This window comes from Dendropsophus ebraccatus, chromosome 1 (genome assembly GCF_027789765.1).
Source record: "Dendropsophus ebraccatus isolate aDenEbr1 chromosome 1, aDenEbr1.pat, whole genome shotgun sequence".
Taxonomy (NCBI): domain Eukaryota; kingdom Metazoa; phylum Chordata; class Amphibia; order Anura; family Hylidae; genus Dendropsophus; species Dendropsophus ebraccatus.
Genome location: NC_091454.1, coordinates 159,255,616 through 159,276,167, shown reverse-complemented (window position 1 = coordinate 159,276,167; position 20,552 = coordinate 159,255,616). Strand labels below are relative to the sequence as shown.

At 42.9% G+C, this 20,552-nt stretch overlaps 1 protein-coding gene across 3 annotated transcripts in view; it reads right to left on the bottom strand.

Annotated features, from left to right (window-relative positions):
• Positions 1 to 20,552, bottom strand: part of MYO5C (myosin VC) — an 84,938-nt gene that overhangs the window by 45,210 nt on the left and 19,176 nt on the right. For all 3 annotated transcript variants that reach the window (XM_069982774.1, XM_069982766.1, XM_069982783.1), the window contains 14 exons: positions 19,101 to 19,257; positions 18,505 to 18,648; positions 18,322 to 18,403; positions 18,124 to 18,231; positions 17,254 to 17,360; positions 16,216 to 16,481; positions 15,490 to 15,571; positions 7,311 to 7,451; positions 6,877 to 7,002; positions 4,887 to 4,970; positions 4,422 to 4,556; positions 2,814 to 2,911; positions 2,336 to 2,422; positions 1,971 to 2,082 (listed from right to left, as the gene is read on the bottom strand). In XM_069982774.1, the coding sequence (XP_069838875.1) occupies positions 1,971 to 2,082; positions 2,336 to 2,422; positions 2,814 to 2,911; positions 4,422 to 4,556; positions 4,887 to 4,970; positions 6,877 to 7,002; positions 7,311 to 7,451; positions 15,490 to 15,571; positions 16,216 to 16,481; positions 17,254 to 17,360; positions 18,124 to 18,231; positions 18,322 to 18,403; positions 18,505 to 18,648; positions 19,101 to 19,257 (1,729 nt within the window). The remainder of the gene's footprint in view (positions 1 to 1,970; positions 2,083 to 2,335; positions 2,423 to 2,813; positions 2,912 to 4,421; positions 4,557 to 4,886; positions 4,971 to 6,876; positions 7,003 to 7,310; positions 7,452 to 15,489; positions 15,572 to 16,215; positions 16,482 to 17,253; positions 17,361 to 18,123; positions 18,232 to 18,321; positions 18,404 to 18,504; positions 18,649 to 19,100; positions 19,258 to 20,552) is intronic.

The following is a 20,552-nucleotide window of genomic DNA, read 5'->3' as shown; positions in this document are numbered from 1 at the left end:
AATACTGTATGTACAACTCAAATATTCTGGAAATGAACTAGTCCTGACTAAGGCTGCGTTCACAGTATGTATATTTCAGTCAGTATTGTGGTCCTCATATTGCAACCAAAACCAGGAGTGGATTGAAAACACAGAAAGGCTCTGTTCATACAATGTTAAAATTGAGTGGATGGCCGCCATATAACAGTAAATAACGGCCAATATTTCAATACAACAGCCGTTGTTTTAAAATAACAGCAAATATTTGCCATTAAATGGCGGCCATCCATTAAATTTCAACATTGTGTGAACAGATCCTTTCTGTGTTTTTAATCCACTCCTGGTTTTGGTTGCAATATGAGGACCACAATACAGACTGAAATATACGTAGTGTGAACCCAGCCTAAAGATTAACTGCTTCTTGCTACCATTCAAGGCGCTATTTCTATCCTTAACTGCTATTACAAGGCCCACTTCAGTGTCACACAGCTTATTTATGGAGAAGATATACACATCTCTTCCTCCATTCACCTCAGCACAGGAGAGAGACCTGGGTCTTACATTTCAGGCAACACCTAAATACCTCCTCATGGAACTATGTATCATGTTTGCTGGGTGTGCCCACCACTCCAAACATTTTGGCTATTACTATTATTACTATTATCTACAATATCAGTAGAAAATGACCCTTCCCACCTTTTAATCACAAAGCTCCCCGAATCACAGAGTCCCCGAATAACCTTCTAAATCCCTTCTTAAAGTGAACCAGCTGCCACCAACCCCAAACCATTGGTAACGTTATTTAGACGTCATCACGCCATGTCCAATGCCTGGGTCTGCCTTTCTCCTAGACTTTCTATTACTTTTTAGAGACAGATAAAAATTCTAATCTGTTTCTAGTTTCTGACTATAAATTTATTACCCTTTTTGTATGTTGTTATGCAGGTTGCCATCTTGCCTGAGCTGTTTTTAACACCAATTAGTGATATGCTTTACAGCAAGCTTAAAGTGAATGTACCAGTGGTCCATCGCTTTTCTGTTTCAACATGAATAGACCGCCACAGGGATGCCGGTGCCACAGTTTTTTCTTATTCTAATGGAGCTAAGTCATTGAGGGGAGGGGGTTTCCCTCCCACTGGGGGGGCAGGCCGGCCTGCCTCTAGTGCTTCAGGCTAGGCCGGTGCTCGGCAATAGATCTTGGCCATGCGTGGGAAACGGGCCCGCGGTTCAAAAAAAGGACCGCAGCCGGCGCCGGTCTATTCATGGTAAAAACAGAAAAGCAATGTACCACTGGTACATTTGCTTTAATGAATAGGACAAAGTCTGTCCTATTAAGATGAATGTCAAACATTACTGAGTTTATTCTAAGACCCTTTAAAGAGGTTATTTTACAGGGAGCTACTATTGCTTTATGCTGGTGCTATGTATCTACTGCTGTCATGCGTCGCTGTAATGCTGTACAGATCACTTTACAGCAGCCTCCTACTATCACCACAGACATAATTTTGGGACAAAATTATGGGGGTAGTGGCTGCCTCTACTTGGTCGTGCACTCCACCCCACCCAGGTGGTGTAATTACTTTTACCGGTATAAGATGGATCTTGCATGCCCAGAGCATAGGCATATTTCATGCCATGGAGAGGCCATAGTACAGTGTAGGGTCCACCCCGAGCATGAGGCCACCTTATCATGGTGGGGTGGTTTATACTATTTGCAAATGGTAACCAAGAGCCTTATTATTTTTGTGGGAATTTTTTTTAGCAGTTGAGGGGGAGGGGATGCTTTTAACTATTTTCATGTGAGCTGCGGTGAGCTGTTGCATTTTTCTGTGTTTTTGTGTGTTTATAATTTTAGGACAAGTCAAACACTAATCCTCAAGCTTTCCTGCTAGTGCTAGGTTCATATACATCATATATGTACATATATACATCCTGATAAGCATACTCACTGGACATACATACCACCACATAAAACATGATATATACCATACCTGGATTAGTCTCTGAAGTACAACTTTACAAATGTGTTTCTTTTCATTCAGGGCCAACTCCTGCTGTGTCATTAGGATACTGTACCGACCATAAAATTCTATATATGTCCACCTAGAAAGAAAAGACTTGATTGATATTGTTGTAATTGTCAAATGAATTTAGTTTAGAAATGAATGGTTGAAGATGACGCTACTTACACAAGCCAAAATTCACAGGTCCTTAATGACAGCCATATGCCCCCCCTTCCTTCCCATCTACTAAATGTAGAGCCTAGAAGTACTCATAAGGTTTAGCCTAAACCAGTCACAGACAAATTAGCTCTATGTGCAGCTATACCTTGAACCAACACAATACAAAGCCATACCTGGAGGGATAGCTTTGTGCACTTATTCGGATGGTTTCCAAAACACCACAGGCTCTTAGTTGCTGAACCACTCTGATAGGGTCAAATCTGCAACACAGTATATTAAAGCGTTAAAACAAACATGTAGCTGTAAAATCCTGCAAACGCTTAGATACAAGTCCTTCTATGAAACATTTTTAAAGGTCCAATGCTGCATTACTAAATGCTTTCGATTAGTAATAAAGACTAGAGAAGAAAAAGGAGGTAAAACCAGGCATACATATAACAATCCAAATGATTTTATGATATGTAATGATACTTATGTCTATCCTAGTACAACCAATGGGAATGGGAACTGGGAGCATGTATGCCTTTCAGGCACACTTCATTACATCTGTGTTTTTCTGTTGGTGTGGATAGATGGATGGATGGCAATACAAACTACAACAAAGAGAAGGCAGCATCCAAACAACTCCAAGCAGTCAAAGTTCTCACTTACTCGAAAGGTAGCTTTTCATCGTTGGGTTTTATGCAGCGGACATAATGAGGAGTGGTGGCATTAAGTGTCTCCATGAGTAAACACAGAGAGTTGCGGAACTGAAAATACAAGAAAAAAGTGACAAATGATATGAAGCACTTGTAGGGAAAAGGGAATTTTCCTATAAGAAATAATTGTTCCCCAAGCCAAAAATAAGGTAGGTAAGCTCTTCTGTATCAATAAAGACCACTGTACCAGTAAATGCTGGTACTAGTGCCAGCTGGCTGAGTTATACACCATCCAGCACCATGTGTAAGATGGCAGCGACACATTCATGGCAGTGGCAGGAGATGTCCGGAAGAGGCCATGGGGAGTTGAAGCACTCACCACTTTGGTTACATCTGTGCACACAGGATCTAGGCTGCCTGAACACCAGAGCAGGAGAGCGCAGCAGCCTCACTCACATTCAGTCCTCTGGCAACAGGGAGAGGAGATAAGGCTGAGCTACTCAAAGAGAATCTCTGCAGTTCTACAGGGTCCCTGATGCAAACGGGCACCGAAGGAGAGCCGGAAGGCGACTAATCAGTGGCAGAGTTGATCAAGCAGCAGTGGGTTAAAATGAGGGAGCGTTCTACCTAAGGCCATGTTCACACAACGTATCTTTTGTATTAATCACGGCCATAGTTGCCGATTTGCAACAATGGCCATGATTAATACAAAATATACATTGCATAGAAGTCAGAGAAATCCCAGATGGAGTCTATACACATAGGATACACTCGGGCCCGGATTGCAACAGGCTGCACAAAAACTGACATGTCAGTTCACACAATGGAGAGTGCGGCTCCGGCTGCCGCAATTGTGAATTGGGATGCGGGAGCACACGGGTGTGCCCGCATCCCAATTCAACATAAATGAAGTTCATCTGGCCGGTACTGCAGTATCTGCCGGGATGATTTTCACTGACACTGGCAGTTCTGTGACACGGCCGGGTCACAGAATGGCAAGTGTCTTACGATGTGTGAACCCAGCCTAAAATTGTTAGCTTGTCATGCAAAAGACTCTCAGACCAAGTTACTTCTAATCCAAGGTTTCACTGTATGTATCTAGCTATATCTATCTATATGCAGTATATATGAGCACAAGACAAGTCTTAGGGCGGGTTCACACTACGGAATTCTCGCGGACAATGTCCGCGGAATTCCGTCAGCTGTCCGCCCGCACGGGCACGCGCCTTTCCGCCGGCTCCATAGACACCATTCTATGGGCCGGCGTATTCCGCGATCCGCTAAAAGAAGTGACATGACACTTCTTTCAGCGAATAGCGGAATACGCCAGCCCATAGAATGGTGTCTATGGGGCCGGCGGAAAGGCGCCCAGATGTGCGGGCGGACAGCTGACATTGTCCGCGAGAATTCCGAAGTGTGAACCCGCCCTTACTGTGGAATAATACACAGCAGATCCTGATTCAGAAATTTCTGTGCATTCTATTAATCTGAAAGCAGCTGTTTTGGGGGAACACAGGAACATTGCAATTTTTGTGTTGAAATTTCTGTTTCAGAAATGTGAATCCCTTTTAGAGAGAATTATAGAAATCATTTAAAATACATTGCACAGAATTTTTAGTACCTTGCTGCCCACAGTCATTCTCAACTCTTTATTTGCAGACTTGATGACGGGCCTTGCAGATTTCACCTTTATAGCTGCAGTGTAAGGTGTAGGGGATGCAGTGTTATCTTGAAAAAAATTTGCACAAAGCTGGAACTGGAATTCAAAAAGAAATGTTGTTCCTTACTAGACTGTATCATATATTTACACAAGCAATGCACTTACAACATAAGGATGAACCTATAATAGGACACATATACAGTTGCTTGTCAAGGGCCAATATGTGGTGTGAACAGGCTGTTTTCTCTACTGTAAAGAATCCCTTCTCAGGATGTAAAGACTGGCTATCAAGCAGATCCAGTGAGGAATGTCTCAAAGGAGTAACAAGAAATAAATTGACTTTCACATTATACAAGCAGAACAATTCACAATAAGTAAAAAAAAAAAACATGTGAATAAGATCACGCCAATGATAAACATACAAACCTTACTAGTTTTAAGCAAGTCAATCAATACTTCATAAACCGTATCACGATTTTTCTCCAAAAACCCATCACATTTATATTCTACCTGTGAATTCAACAAGAAACCTGTTTAATTTGTCAATATCATTTGTCATTATAATTATAATATTTATCCTTTACTCAAACTATCTTTCAGCATTTATATGCTTTTTTGTTACTAGTGTTTCTGTTTGTTTGTTTTTTGTAAGATTTAACATATTTTTCATGTTTTTGTTCTAGCGTTAGAGGGAAGCCCATGGGCCTTTCCTTATAGCTTTTCTTCCGTGATCTACACCTGGCTGTGGCCAAAGGTAAACAACTGCATCAAAGACAGAACCGAGAATTGCATACAAACCTGCACCCAGACTTGCAGGTACTTACAGGAAGGGCCATCTCCATTTTTATTCCATTGCCAGATGTTCCTGTTATATTTAGTGCTCTCTTAAAGCATTACAGTGATTTATGTAAACTTTTGACTTTGTGGGGACTATTCCCAGCATGTCAACGGATGGTGTTTATAAAATAAAAAGGAAAATAAAATGGATAGGATTATAATACGCTTTGTTTGAAGTCAATAACACCTGTATGAACTGATTATTATATGGTTTGTAATATATTTATGTTGGGTTTATGTTGTCTTTGTCCTCCTGCTCACCCATAAAGCTCTCCACAGTGCTGCACCTCCCTATATCTCCTCCCTCATCTCTGTCTACCGTCCTACCCATGCCTTACGCTCCTCTAATGACTTACGACTAACATCCAACTTGATCCGCACCTCTCACTCCCGTCTCCAGGACTTCACCCGAAATGCACCAGTTCTATAGAATACATTACCCAAGACTGTCAGACTCAACTTCAATACACAAAGCTTCAAACGTGCCCTTAAAACACATCTGTTCAAGCAGGCTTCCCAGGTTCCCTAATTTTGATTGCTACCCTCAACCCCCCCCCCCCCACACACACACACACACAGACACACACCTCCACCATGCACACACACACACACACACACACACACACAGACACATACATACACGCCAACCATTTAAGCACTTAGACCTGTGCATGCAGGCATTGGCTGGTGACAGGTTCACCCCCCCTTACCTGCACTGCCTTATTTATAATGATGGCCGGACCATAAGAACAATGAAGCACTTTGCCCCTCTGCCATTCTGTCTCGCACCCCCTCCTGATAGTGTGTAAGCTCATGCATGCGAGGAGGGACCTCACTCCTCATGTACGGATAATTATATGTATATCTCTGTAATGTCTATTTTTTGTCTATGTATGTACCCCAGAATTGTAAAGTGCTGCAGAATCTGTTGGCGCTATATAAATAAAAATTATTATTATTATTATTATTATTATTATTATTATGTTAGTGTTTTAAAATATGTGAAAAAGTTAATAAAGAGATATTAAATACAAAAAATAAACAAAAACTTTTGACTTTATGAAAATGTTCTCATCTGATCATTAGATATAAATAGACAGACTATTTTGTACTAATAACAATCTCCTTATTTAAATATGTCTATACTTGAGCTGATTGAAAAAATAGACCAAATGCAGGAAGTTCCGGCAAGAACAGAGTGTCATGGCTCAATATGTCCATCAATCACATGACTACCTTCTCTGTGAGCGCTCAGATGACCTGCACTTCCTGCGTTTAGTCTTTTTTTTCAACCAACACAATACTAAAAGGCTGTCTTGAGGAGACTGGACCTGGATACAGGTTCAGCTTTATTTTAATGCATGAGAACTAAAAAAAATTGAATGTAAATTGGAAACTTGCTTTATAGCACATCTAATGTTGATTTAGAATTTGAAAGTTATAACGACAGGGACACTTAAATATAGTACTGATAGTCTATATACCTGTGCACCCTGTACACTGGACCTATTCTGAAACCACTAAGCAATATGTATACACATAGCAGATGAGCTGCTGCCCACGCATTGGGCATGTTTACCTTATCTGCAAAGTGCTGGATAATAAAAGATCTGTTAGACATTCTAGGCTTCTCAAACAAGGGGTTCTTGTTGATATAGTTGTTGTAGAGCTTCTGCAGCCAGTTTTCATCTGTTCCCTGTGGTAGCTAGTGAAATACAGTAGTAAAGGTTAACTTCATATCCACTAGAGGGCGCCTGCTGTCATTTCAATGAGTGAAAAGCAATGCACTGTACTCATAAATGACGCCTGCAGGCAGCAAACACAGGTAATGATAGTGATAACATTTACATAAATAGCAGGCGCAACAATCCACAATTACTAACAATACAATAGTACAATGGATCTATAATCCAGAGAAAAGTTGTAAGTGGTGGAAATCAACTGGCAGTATACAAGGAACAGAAAGACAAGCACATTACAGGTGGACTATCTGTATCTGGAGTAAGTACCTACCAAGCATTCCTCATCAAGCAGCTCCAAAATACCCATCTTGGCCTCAATGAGATCTATAACTGGCTGATTGTCATAGAAATCTATGAGCGTCCATGGGATGTCTTCCTTCATGTATTCTTCTTGCTCAAGTTTGAAGACATGCTAAAACAGATTGTAAAGACAAGATTCCACTTATTACATACATGTGAAGGAAGAGCACATAGGATGACGTTATTTGTATATCCAGTTTGTAGTATAAAACACGTTTCGGACCTTGCTGACAACACCTTGTTTGTGGCCAATATTTGGAGAATGTGTAACCACCCCAAGGTGGTATCTAGGCTAAATGACTGCCGAGGACTCAGAGTACCAGAGTACCTAACTTTGAGGAAGCCAGTCAGGGATTGCCCTGAAAACAAAGATTTAGGCTAGTGCTGGATGGCAAAATAACATCACAATGTAAACCTGCTACATCACAGCTATTTAGTAAATGCGCTCATGTTACCAATAACAAGTTATTGCAGCTGCAACACGCGACAGATTTCCAAGCTCAATTTCTGATCAAAGTACATTCACTATAACTAGTTTTATACTAGTTATAACTTTTTTGGGTGTAAAATGGAGCAAAAATGGCCATTTTACATCACAAACCTTTTTTTTCTTATCTATTAAATCTTGCCACCTAGGACAGGAGGATACTGAGTTCATGTCTGCTTATAAAGATGCTGTGCTTTCTTTGGATGCAGGTGATATATACATAGAGCTGTTTGTTTGTTTTTTGTATACATCGCATGATGTAATCTAAGCCATTATTAAAGGAAAATAATTATCTGAAAGCCATTGGTCTGACCAGTGATGATTTTAGATGATGTTTGGGATTTTTATGGAGCTGGAAGCTGTGTCTGCTTTTGTCTACATTGGGATGTAAAATAGCCCAAAAATTGGCATTTTACATTCCAGTTACTGACTATGTTTCATTAGAGAATGGGGGGTCCTGGACCTTTTGTCGGTGGAAAATTCACATGATTAGAAATCTATCTGTCTTAATGTGGAAGAATGTGCGATAACCGGAACTAAACTCTAACTAAACTCTTTCTTTATTCTCATGGAGCAAAGAGTAAATGGATTACAGATACAACATTCCCAATAACCCTAATGTCTTAACACAAGCAATTATCAAACCTGTTAAACCAGTTCACCAGCTTTGCCAGGGTACCTGTAGTATGCACTAGTCCTATGCTATGCACAATTATCACTGCAAGACATTCCCTTAAGTAAATAGTACACGTAATGAGAATTAGAGGGTGTTATAATGACTTCCGCCAGGTTTTAAAGAAACACAGACTAACAGCTCCAGTCTGCTCATAGGCTATGTTCACACAAGTTTTTTTCTGCTCCGTTTAAAATGACGTCCATTATTTTGATAAACGGACGTAATCTAGCTGTCAAGCCTCCCCTTAGTGCAATGATTGGTGTACAAAATGTCTGCTGTTTGCAAAAGACGTCTGAAAATAATGATCATGTTCATTATTTTGCCATCCGTGGTAAAAACGTCCGTTATTCAATGCATTGTGTGCATTGGACGTCCGTCTTCCCATTGACTCCAATGCATTGCCATTGCAGTCAATTAAATCGCGGCAAAAACTGACATTTTTTTAAACATCAAAATTGGCCATCTCTTCTCTATTTTTGACGTTGTGTGAACATAGCCTTTAAGCTGCATCTGGCACTTACTAAAACATTTAAACTGCTCCGTTGGTTAGAGTAGTGTACAATAAATCTAATACAACATAAATGTAGTCCATATTGTAAGAGAGGCATGGTTTGGGAGCACAGATATCTGCCACTGAAGTGGTTAAACTGTGTCTGGTAAGCCCTGGGTGTGTCTCTGGTAACCAAGGGGTTAACCCAGACACAGGTAAAGCAGGATTGATAGCCTGGTTGTCTGTGTTGGCCATAGCTAACATAGACTGATTGTTAAAATACGTACTGGGACCTGTTTTTCTGGAGTGAGTGAGGTTGGCAGTGGGACGCTCACTCCACCCGGGCTTCGGTCCTGGGCTTCCATAGCCCACAGCTGGGGGTCATCAGGGCCTTAAAAAGAAGCTCACTGCAGTGCTGAGTGTGGCCATACCTGGAGAACTGTCTGCTGGAATACTGAAGGTATTGCATGGGCCACACCATACTTTGTTATTTGTACCCGTGGGCTGGATAGCTGGTCACACGTATAGTCAGGGAGCGGTTATGTACTAGTAAGTGCTCAGCCGAGCAGGGTTTGTTTGTGTTTAAGCCTTTGTTAAGGTTTGCTTTGTGTTTTGACGCTAAGTGTGAAATAAAAACACTTAAATTGGACGTTATCCTGTCTGTGTCCCTGCTTACTGCACTGCTACCTAGAATCGACCAGAGCTATTCCCCACATATGGTGGCTCGGAGCGGGCATGGTGCAGTGAAGCATACACTTGTTGCATGTCCTGGCTTTCAACAGTGCTGAAGCAAAAAGCCACAACCATGGAGGAGCTGATTAAGCAGCTGGTTCAGTCCAACTTACAGCAGCAAGAAACTAACAGACTGCTAGCACAGCAGATGACAGCACTAGCGGCTGCACAACAAAAGCTGGGTGCAGCGATGCCGGAACATGACGCCAGGAGGGAAGTCCGGAAAGCCATGACAAAGATGACGTCTGAGGATGACGTAGAGGCATTCCTGATGGGCTTCGAAAGATTGGCCACCCGCGAAAGGCTGCCGCAGCAATACTGGGCTGAGGTGTTGGCACCTTTTCTCATCGCAGAGCCACAGCAGGCCTACTTTGACCTAAGCGTGCAGGAAGCCCGGGATTATGCCACAGTGAAAGCAGAGATCTTAGCCTGCTTAGGAGTTGATCTACACCTTCGGGCTCAAAGAGTCCATAGCTGGAGGTACCAAGAGGCATTACCACCCAGGGCCCAGATGCACCACCTCATCCACCTGGTCCGCAAGTGGCTTCAGCCGGAGACATCAACCCCGGCCCAGATGGTGGAGAAGGTTGTCTTGGACCGCTTTCTGAGGGCCTTGCCGGGGGAGATACAGCAGTGGGTGGGGCATGGGGACCCAACTGATGTTAATGCTCTGGTGGGGATGGTGGAGAGGTACTGGGCTACCCAAGCTCTGACAAAGAAGGCCTCTCAGTCCCCGGCCAACCCTAAGCCCCGAAGGCCCATGGTATCTGCCAGATCAAATCCCTATGTTCGGGAGATACCCCAGGGGAGGAGGAGGGGGGAGGCTCCCATCTGTTGGTCCTGCCAGGAGCCTGGCCATATTGCAGCCAATTGCCCCCACGTAACTGAGCCTATGGACTGCAGCTCTGCACGGAGGGTGTCCCTTTATGCAGCCCCGGTTTATACGGCTGCCATTCCAGGCTCTGTCGATGAGTGCCACCTATGCCAGGTGACGGTAGCAGGGCGCCAGGTCCTGGCCCTGCTGGACTCTGGAAGTCGGGTGACACTAATTAGTGGGTCCCATATCGACCCTGGGTCTGTAACTGGCCACACAGTAGGGGTCCTGTGTATTCATGGAGATGTAAAGGTCTATCCCACCGTGACTGTTGCCATCCAGACCTCCTGTGGAGAGAGACAACATGAGGTAGGGGTTGTCATAAACTTGCCCCATGACCTTATTTTGGGACGGGACTTCCCCTTGTTCTGGACTCTGTGGCGGAGAAATTAAAGGTCGGGGAGCCCACCGCCTAGAGTACCCCCCAAACAGAAAGGACAAGACCTAGACCCTGAGCCCAATGACCCAGACTCTGGGGTACCTGCCGTAGGGGTGACCTGTGAAGAAAATAATGTTAATTCTGTATTTCCCCTAGAGGTAATGGCAGGTGAGTCTGAGGAGTCTGTGACCGGGCCACAGTTGTCGGATTTGGAGGTATCCCGTGACAACTTTGGCACCGCACAGCTCCAGGACCCCACACTGGTCCGGGCCAGGGAAAATGTTGTGGTAGTGAATGGGGTGCCACAGCACGCCAATGCTGATCAAATATTTCCCCACTTTATGGTTGACCAAGACCTACTATACCGAGTTGATAAGTTGCGGGGTGAGATCTGTGAGCAATTACTGGTTCCGCAGCCTTATCGCCAAACGGTTCTGATGTTGGCTCATAAACATGTGCTTGGTGGACACCTAGGGACCACAAAAACGCTGGATCGTATCTTGCAGCGATTCTATTGGCCAGGGGTATACGGTGAGGTTAAACGTTACTGTGAGTCGTGTCCCGAATGTCAATTGCATGCACCCATGGGACATTTTCGAAGTCCGCTGGTACCTCTACCCATCATCGAGGTCCCATTTGAAAGGATCGCCATGGACTTGATAGGTCCATTGGTTAGGTCTGCTCGGGGGCACCAGCATATACTGGTAGTAATGGACTATGCTACCCGTTATCCTGAGGCCATCCCACTGCGGCACACATCGGCAAAGCTGATAGCCAAGGAGCTATTTGCCATGTTTTGCCGAGTGGGACTACCCAAGGAAATCCTTACGGATCAGGGTACCCCTTTCATGTCCAAAGTCACCAAGGAACTGTGTAAACTCTTCAACATAAAACAGCTACGCACGTCTGTATACCATCCTCAGACAGACGGACTAGTAGAAAGGTTTAATAAAACCTTGAAGAGTATGCTGAAAAAGGTGGTGGACAAGGATGGGAGGGACTGGGATGTAATGTTACCCTATTTAATGTTTTCCATTCGGGAGGTAGCACAGGCCTCTACTGGGTTTTCTCCCTTTGAGTTGATCTATGGCAGACATCCCAGAGGCCTGCTGGATATTGCAAAGGAGACTTGGGAGCAGGAACCCACCCCTCACAAAAGTATTATAGACCACATTGCTGGTATGCAGGACAGGATGGCGGCTATTATGCCCATTGTTAAGGAGCACATGGAGGCTGCTCAAAGGGCCCAAAGCCAGGTCTACAACAGGTCCGCCACAGTAAGGACCTTTAACCTGGGCGACCGGGTTTTGGTTCTAATTCCTACCGTGGAAAGCAAATTTTTTGCCAAGTGGCAGGGACCCTATGAGATAATCGAGAAGGTGGGGGAAGTTAACTACAGGGTACGTCAGCCTGGTAGGAGGAAGCCCGAGCAGGTGTACCATGTCAATTTGCTGAAAGCTTGGAAGGACAGGGAGAGTCTGCTTACAGAAAGGTCTCCAGCTAATCTCCCTTCTGTACTACCCCCTAAGGCTACAGTTAAGCCTGCGGTGGCCGGTGCAGAGGTGACAATTTCGGAAACCCTCACAAAAGGACAACGCCAAGAGGCTAGGGAATTTGTAGCCAGGAATACAGACGTGTTTTCGGAATTACCTGGGCACACGTCTGTAATCAAGCATGACATTGTCACAGAGCCAGGGGTAAAAATTCGTCTAAGACCATACCGAGTCCCTGAGGCACGTCGGCAGGCCATTGCAGAGGAGGTACGGAACATGCTACAGTTAGGCGTCATAGAAGAGTCCAAAAGTGAGTGGGCCAGTCCCATTGTTCTGATTCCCAAACCAGATGGGACTCTTCGTTTTTGTAACGATTTCAGAAATTAAACGAAGTTTCCAAATTTGACGCCTATCCCATGCCACGTGTAGACGAGCTTATTGAAAGACTGGGAAGCGCTCGGTATTTCACTACGCTCGATCTTACCAAGGGATACTGGCAAGTACCCCTGACGGAGAGCACTAAAGAAAAGACAGCCTTCATCACCCCTGAGGGTCTTTTCCACTATGTCGTGTTACCGTTCGGACTTCACGGGGCTCCCGCGACGTTCCAACGCCTAATGGACATAGTGCTAAAGCCTCACAGGAGATACGCATCAGCATATCTGGATGATATTATCATCTTCAGCTATGGCTGGGAGAGTCACTTGGCCAAAGTACAGGCCGTAGTGGACTCTCTAAGGGCAGCTGGCCTCACTGCAAACCCCAAGAAGTGTGCTGTTGGGATGGAGGAGACACGCTACCTGGGGTATGTGATCAGACAAGGTGTAATTAAGCCCCAGGTCAACAAGGTTGATGCTATCCAGGGATGGCCTCAACCTGTGAGCACCAAACAGGTCAGGGCATTCTTGGGCATTGTTGGGTATTACAGGCGGTTTATACCCAACTTCGCCACAGTGTCCGCTCCCCTGACCGACCTTTTGAAAGGAAAAGGGTCAGTCATGGTGCGGTGGAATGCAGAAGCAGAAAGCGCTTTTCAGGCCTTGAAGTTGGCGTTGTGTGGATCCCCCGTCCTCATTACGCCAAGCTTCAAGAAAGAATTTATTGTGCAGACAGATGCGTCAGAGGTAGGGCTGGGAGCTGTTCTGTCACAGGAGCTGAACGGAGAGGAGCATCCCATTACCTACCTGAGCAGAAAACTCACACCAGCCGAGAAAAATTACAGCATCGTAGAAAGGAAATGTCTGGCGATAAAGTGGGCCTTAGAGGCACTAAGATATTACTTGTTGGGGCGACGGTTCCGTCTGATAACTGACCACTCACCCCTCACTTGGATGAGTAGGTCCAAAGAGAGAAATGCAAGAGTCACAAGGTGGTTCTTGTCAAAATTTTAGTTTTTCAGTGGAGCATCGAGCCGGGAGACTGCAAGGCAACGCGGATGCCTTGTCCCGGACCCATTGTTTGATGTCAGGAGTTTGCCCCAGTGGGTCTAAACTGAGGGGGAGGGAATGTAATAGAGGCATGGTTTGGGAGCACAGATATCTGCCACTGAAGTGGTTAAACTGTGTCTGGTAAGCCCTGGGTGTGTCTCTGGTAACCAAGGGGTTAACCCAGACACAGGTAAAGCAGGATTGATAGCCTGGTTGTCTGTGTTGGCCATAGCTAACATAGACTGATTGTTAAAATACGTACTGGGACCTGTTTTTCTGGAGTGAGTGAGGTTGGCAGTGGGACACTCACTCCACCCGGGCTTCGGTCCTGGGCTTCCATAGCCCACAGCTGGGGGTCATCAGGGCCTTAAAAAGAAGCTCACTGCAGTGCTGAGTGTGGCCATACCTGGAGAACTGTCTGCTGGAATACTGAAGGTATTGCATGGGCCACACCATACTTTGTTATTTGTACCCGTGGGCTGGATAGCTGGTCCCACGTATAGTCAGGAATTGGTTATGTACTAGTAAGTGCTCAGCCGAGCAGGGTTTGTTTGTGTTTAAGCCTTTGTTAAGGTTTGCTTAGTGTTTTGACGCTAAGTGTGAAATAAAAACACTTAAATTGGACGTTATCCTGTCTGTGTCCCTGCTTACTGCACTGCTACCTAGGATCGACCAGAGCTATTCCCCACAATATACAAATAGAAAACCCAGCTATAGTAGAACAATTTTATAAGCAATAACTAAAAGAAATTACAGAGAATATGTCACATGAGCAAAAGTACCCATTAGGCACTGTAATAATAAGCTTGGGCAGGGATAAGAAGAATATTCATGGGTAATTTAGGCTAGGTTCACACCTTGCTTGGGTTTTACATCACTGGTATACAGTACACGGGGATGCTGAAACGACAGGTAAGGATGGGTTCACATATGAAAATACGAATGCATTTGTGTATTGATCCATTTTTTAATAGACTTCCATTATAAAAAAAAAAAAGAAGTTTTTTGTGTACCCTAAAAAAAGGATGCATTTTGATCTGTCTGTTTTAAATAATGTAAGTCATTAATGTAACAAATCAAATCAGATGCACACAAATGTATCAGGTTTTTTTCCATTAAATGGACAGAAAAACGCAGTGTGAACCCAGCCTAAGTAAAAAAAAAAATTAAGCCCAAAACTAAAAATATCCCATACTTAGCCACCCTACTCCCCTGTCACTGCCATTCTGACAGTCTCCAGTACTCTATGCCTTATCCCGTTTTCATGTTGTTGCCACCTCGCGGCATTAGCCTGTTCAGCCAATCACTAGCTGAGATGGGTTACTTCTGCGGCCAGTGACTGGCTAAACAGTCAATTCCTGAAGGTGTCTGATGTCATTAAAAGCAGGAATACACGCAGAGGACTGAGGATCAAACACCATCAGCGGGAATTAGGTCAAATAACATAAGTTATTTTTTTATAATGCACCCAAAGGCATTTATAAAATGATGTAATAAGCTGAATGTCTACACTTCTGTCACATTAATGGTCTTGTTTAAGGTCCCTGTCCAGATACTAAATGTAATTGTAGCGTACAGAGAAGTCTACATACCATGTTAAATTGCTGTTGAAGTTTCTCATTTGCATAATTGATGCAGAACTGTTCAAAACTATTGACATCAAAGGTTTCAAACCTGTAATTAAAAAAACGTGTTCTTAAATAGTATATTCAGACAACCAGATACCAACAGATTAGACTTTATATGTAATAATACAGTGCATTACGTTTCATATGAAGTAGTCTTTTTTAACTCTGCTGCCTATGCCCCACAGGTAGCCATAAACAACAGATTTGGTAAGGCGAAAGCTGATGATGTGTTGGCTCATTCAGGCAAGACCTTAAAGGGTATTATATTTAATTGAGGGCAGCATGACAATAACAAAAGAGGTACTTACCTACCCTACTCCCCCACAGCTCTCGATGTTGAGGCCATCTGGTCCCCTCCTCATCCCCCCACTTCTAAGACGAACTGTTCTCAGCAGTGACTGGCTGAGTGGGTCATTAATGCTATAGGGACTTTGTCTTGGAAGTAGTGGAACAAGCAAAGGACTGGATGATATTTTACCGGGAGCCATGGGAAACCCAGGAAAGTAAGTATGTATTTTATTTTATTTTATTTTGTTTTGCTTTTTCTTTTAAGCCATCCCTAGCAAAATATAATACTGCCTGGATAAGACTTTTAAGAAATCTTTCACTGATACGTTTCTTTTCATCTTAAAAATAAGTCTTCAGACTTCAGAATGGCCCCATGTTACACCATAGCAGCTACTAACTTACCCATATATATCAAGTACCCCGATGAATGTATGCTGCTTCCCAGGGAACTGCAGTGCTTTATTGATTTTTTCAATCACATGATCAAATAAATGAGAGTATATCTTTTTAGCCAGAGCATCTCTTCCATTTTCAGCCTGAAGCTTTGTCATAGGTTTGATGACAGTATCTGATGTGGTGACAATTTTCCTATTGCACAGCCATTGTGCCACCTTTTCTACTTCCAGGTTTAGAAGCTGGCAAAATATCTGAAGGTGTTTGTCATTTTTCTGTCAAGAAAAAAATCACAATATTGTGGTATAATTGACAAGAAAGTGAAATTCGAAGGCGAAGCAAGTATGAACAACATCACTACAACCTCTAATGCAATCCTATATAAACTGCAAAGACAACCAGTGGATTCACAATATGATTTATTTTATCTTCCTGTGCCAGTAATCCTATTGTAAAATTTGACTGACACAGACACTGACTGGCTGACACATACACACAGCACTTACAGCTCAGTCTTCTCCCTCTTCCTCTCTGGCTGCTCTCTACACTATAAGGTTGAGGACCTGCGGGTCATGTGATCAGGTCCTTCATCCTTTTCTTTCTTTGTGCAGGTCCTGCTCATTTTTTTACTGTGTCTTCTGATGTTCAATGCTCCCCCTACACTACAATGAGGAGGCTGAATGTTAGAACACTGGGCCCCTCTCTCTCTCTGGGCTCCTAGAGGCACTGTGGGCCCAGGCACTTGCCTTGGCAAGCCCTGTGCTAACGCCGGCCTAGAGAGTACATGTTGGAAAATATGACCAGATAGTCATGTGATTTTTATACCCAAATGAATTGGTCAAGGTGAGTAAATATGGGTGCAACTCGAGCATGCTTGAGGCCGAACAACTGGACTTGAGCAGACACTGGTAAAATGCCATTTGGTAAACATATTTACAATATAGTTATTAAGGCATGAAAAGATATGGAATCTCCTCCTCGATTTACAGCAGTGTATTCCAGGTGCCCCTAAGCAAATGTTTACTCATCGAGATTTCCAGTTCTTACAGTAACTGAAGACTTGTCATCGCTAACACGCTTGAACTCTACATTTCCCAAATGCAGGATGGCCGCCAGAACTTTGAAGACATCCATCTGAAAGTCAACATTGAAACCTAAACATTGTGCAAAGAAAAGAAGAAAATCTAGGTTAATCTGGTAAAACACGGCACATGCTTCAAGTTCATCGCCATTCATAAACCTCAGGAACATAGATGAACAGCAGAGACAACATGTGAGGCCATGTTTATGTGCTATTTTTTTGTGGTTCAACAAGCACCTGAAATATTAAAACTTTTTAAGCCTTTTTTTTTTGTTTTGGGGACTTTTTGCCCTTTTGTAGCCATTTTTGTGGCCTTTTAGCCTACAACAAAATTTTTAGCCCCTATTTTTATTCCATATTTCCCAAACTACAGCAAAAACACTGGTGTGTTTTGTCATGTAAACTCCCGCCCCCCCCCCCCCCCCCTAAAAAAAAGCGGCCAGCCACTTAATTATAGGCCCGTTTAAGGGCAAAAATATGGTCAGATTTTTAGAAATGGAATAAAAATGGGTAAAAAAAATCTGTGTATGCACATAGTTCAATAAGGTAAAGTGCATTTGGAGGGAAAATCCACTTCACCACAATATTGTAACACTTTGTATAACTTGTCAGTGGCTAAACTCTGGGCGACGCTTTCTGGGAAGCGGTGATGGAATAATCTTGTGACATGCGTCCATAACATCAAAAATCACTGCTCCCAGGATTTATCATTGAAATAACACTGGAGTCTGTTGACTTACTGCTTACTTTAGACATTAATGTCTTTATTTTTTTAGTCTGCTAGTTTTAAAAGAACCACAGTCCTAAATGCATGAACCACCCTTCTATACACTCACCTAGAAGTTTAAATGTTTTCTGAGTGTCTATCATATCTTTTCTGTCATTCACTCCGTCAATGACTATGCAGCCTCCCATATTTGTGTAGGTAAAATTCTCTGCATTCACTAAGTAAAGAATTAAAAAAATAATACATAAAACATCTCTTTTTCTAGGTATATATGTTTATAGCAAATCCAAGACGCTATCAGACATACTTAGGTGAAGGTCCTTGAACTCAGGCTGGGAAGCGGAGGCACAGAGCTGATAAAATATATGATAATTTCTTTCATTTTCAGACTACAATACAAAAAAAGAACATCGGCTCCGTATAAAATATAGAAGGTAAATAGTGGGTTAGATTTTCTTTCATTATTACTCTCAGGTGATATTTTACTTACCTGAAATACGACCCTGGATTTCTCAAGGAGGTAAGTTCTTAGGTTGGCGCCGATTATCTGATACCTCCTGTCGAAACTAATTTCTGTGTATTTCCCAAATCGACTGCTGTTATCATTTCTGGTTGTTTTTGCATTTCCAATGGCCTTTAAATAAAAGAACAAGAACATTTTTATTGTTTTCAATAAAAGGGCCCAAAAATGGATGCAGACCAAATGCCGTTTGATCAGATTTTAGATGATTTTTTGCATTTGGTCTGTTTATTTCAGTCATTTTGGTCTATTTTTTTAAATCTGTAAGCTAGTAAGTATAACCTTGGTTTTCATAACAGATAGCACATCACAAGCTAATTAACATGAAAAGACACACTATCTGTGATGTAGCCTCACAGAGAGAAGTCACAGGGTGTTAGATCTGTTGATCATGAAGACTACGCAACTTTGATGAATCCTTGTTGCCGGCACAGCTGATCCAACAACAGGTCTTTACTACTGCACCATTCTTTTTTTAATCACACCGTATAAATAGCCAACAAGCATATATATAACATAGAACATTTTTTACAAAGATATTAATAAAAAAAAAATGGAATATTTACCTCTGTTATAGGATTGGACGCCAGCACCCTATCCTCCACATTAGCTTTGCTGCTTGATTTACTGACTGTGGCAAAGTAGCGCATGGCATACCTCGCAGACACTGTCTTTCCAGCTCCAGACTCTCCGCTCACAATGATAGATTGGTTCTTATTGTTCCTGTTATTGGAGAAAATCCATTAACAACAATAACCCTCCATGATGAACAGTCTGCTGCAAATGCTAAGACGCCTAAGAGGTGCAATATTTCAGCCTCTTTAGAAGCTGAGGCTGATTTAAAGTGGAGCTATGGAATGATAACATTTTTATAAAATATATATATCTATGCCAGCATAGAAAAGAATGGGTTCTAAAAACATATATAAGATATGCATATTAGACAGCATTAGGCCAGGTATGTACTTGCATTCAAGGAGGAATTTTTGTTTTATGGGGTTTTTTTGTTTTTTACCCATAGTATGCTAACTCGTCACTAGTTTTTCTGTAGTGTCCTCCATGTCAACCCAGCTCCACTCACATATAACAGGAAGTTGTTACATCATCTCCTATTAGATCTATCTCAGCAGCTCTCAGATCCATTCCCTCTATACCCAGAACCAACCTCCTTGTTCCTCTGTATGACCCCTACCCACATAGTTCTGATAAAGATAGAATGTCAGCCCTCTCTGAGGGACCAGCAGTGATGTAGCAGGTGAGTCCATAGAATGAACAGCTGCACAGTTATACAACGCTATATGCTCTGTGCTGATTCCTTTCTGCACTTAGACGTGATGCACCATGGGCTGCAATAGGAAAGCCATATTAGAATAGAAATAGGGATCAAGAAGGCAGACAACTCCTGTATGCCACATCAAATGAAATAGGTATACACAAGGAAAACATAAAAGTCTCTACATGAAACATATGCCATCATATGCATCATAGACAAAAATACATTTCTGGAGTCCTTCCTTAATATGCAGATTCTGGTGGGGGTGGAAACCCTTAGGTAAAGGAACTACAAAATGCAGAGTATTTATAACAACTCTAAATCCAAGAAACATCACATTTCCAGTACATGCCTTTAGTTATTGTTACTGCACAAGCCAAAAAGATAGAAATGACTGCACATCGCACCCATGGTTGCCACAGAGCTTGTTCAGCTACATTAAAAACCAACATCAGAAGTTAGTATATAATTTGATCAAACCATATTGCCCTGTTCCCACTTGTGTTGTTTGGCGCTCACTCTCTCCGCTGGCGGTGCCTGTGTGGTTCGGGGGGGGGGCCCTTTGGGGTTTGGTCCTGTGACATTGGGATTGCAGGGCCATTCCGTGGCCCCCCTTCTCTGCTTGCGCACGCTTTGCGGGGATTTTGTTTGGTGACCGACACAGTGATGTTTTTTGGTTAGAGACTCATGTGTGTCAGAGACCTGCACGTTGGTACATGAGGCAATATGGTTTGGCCAAATTATA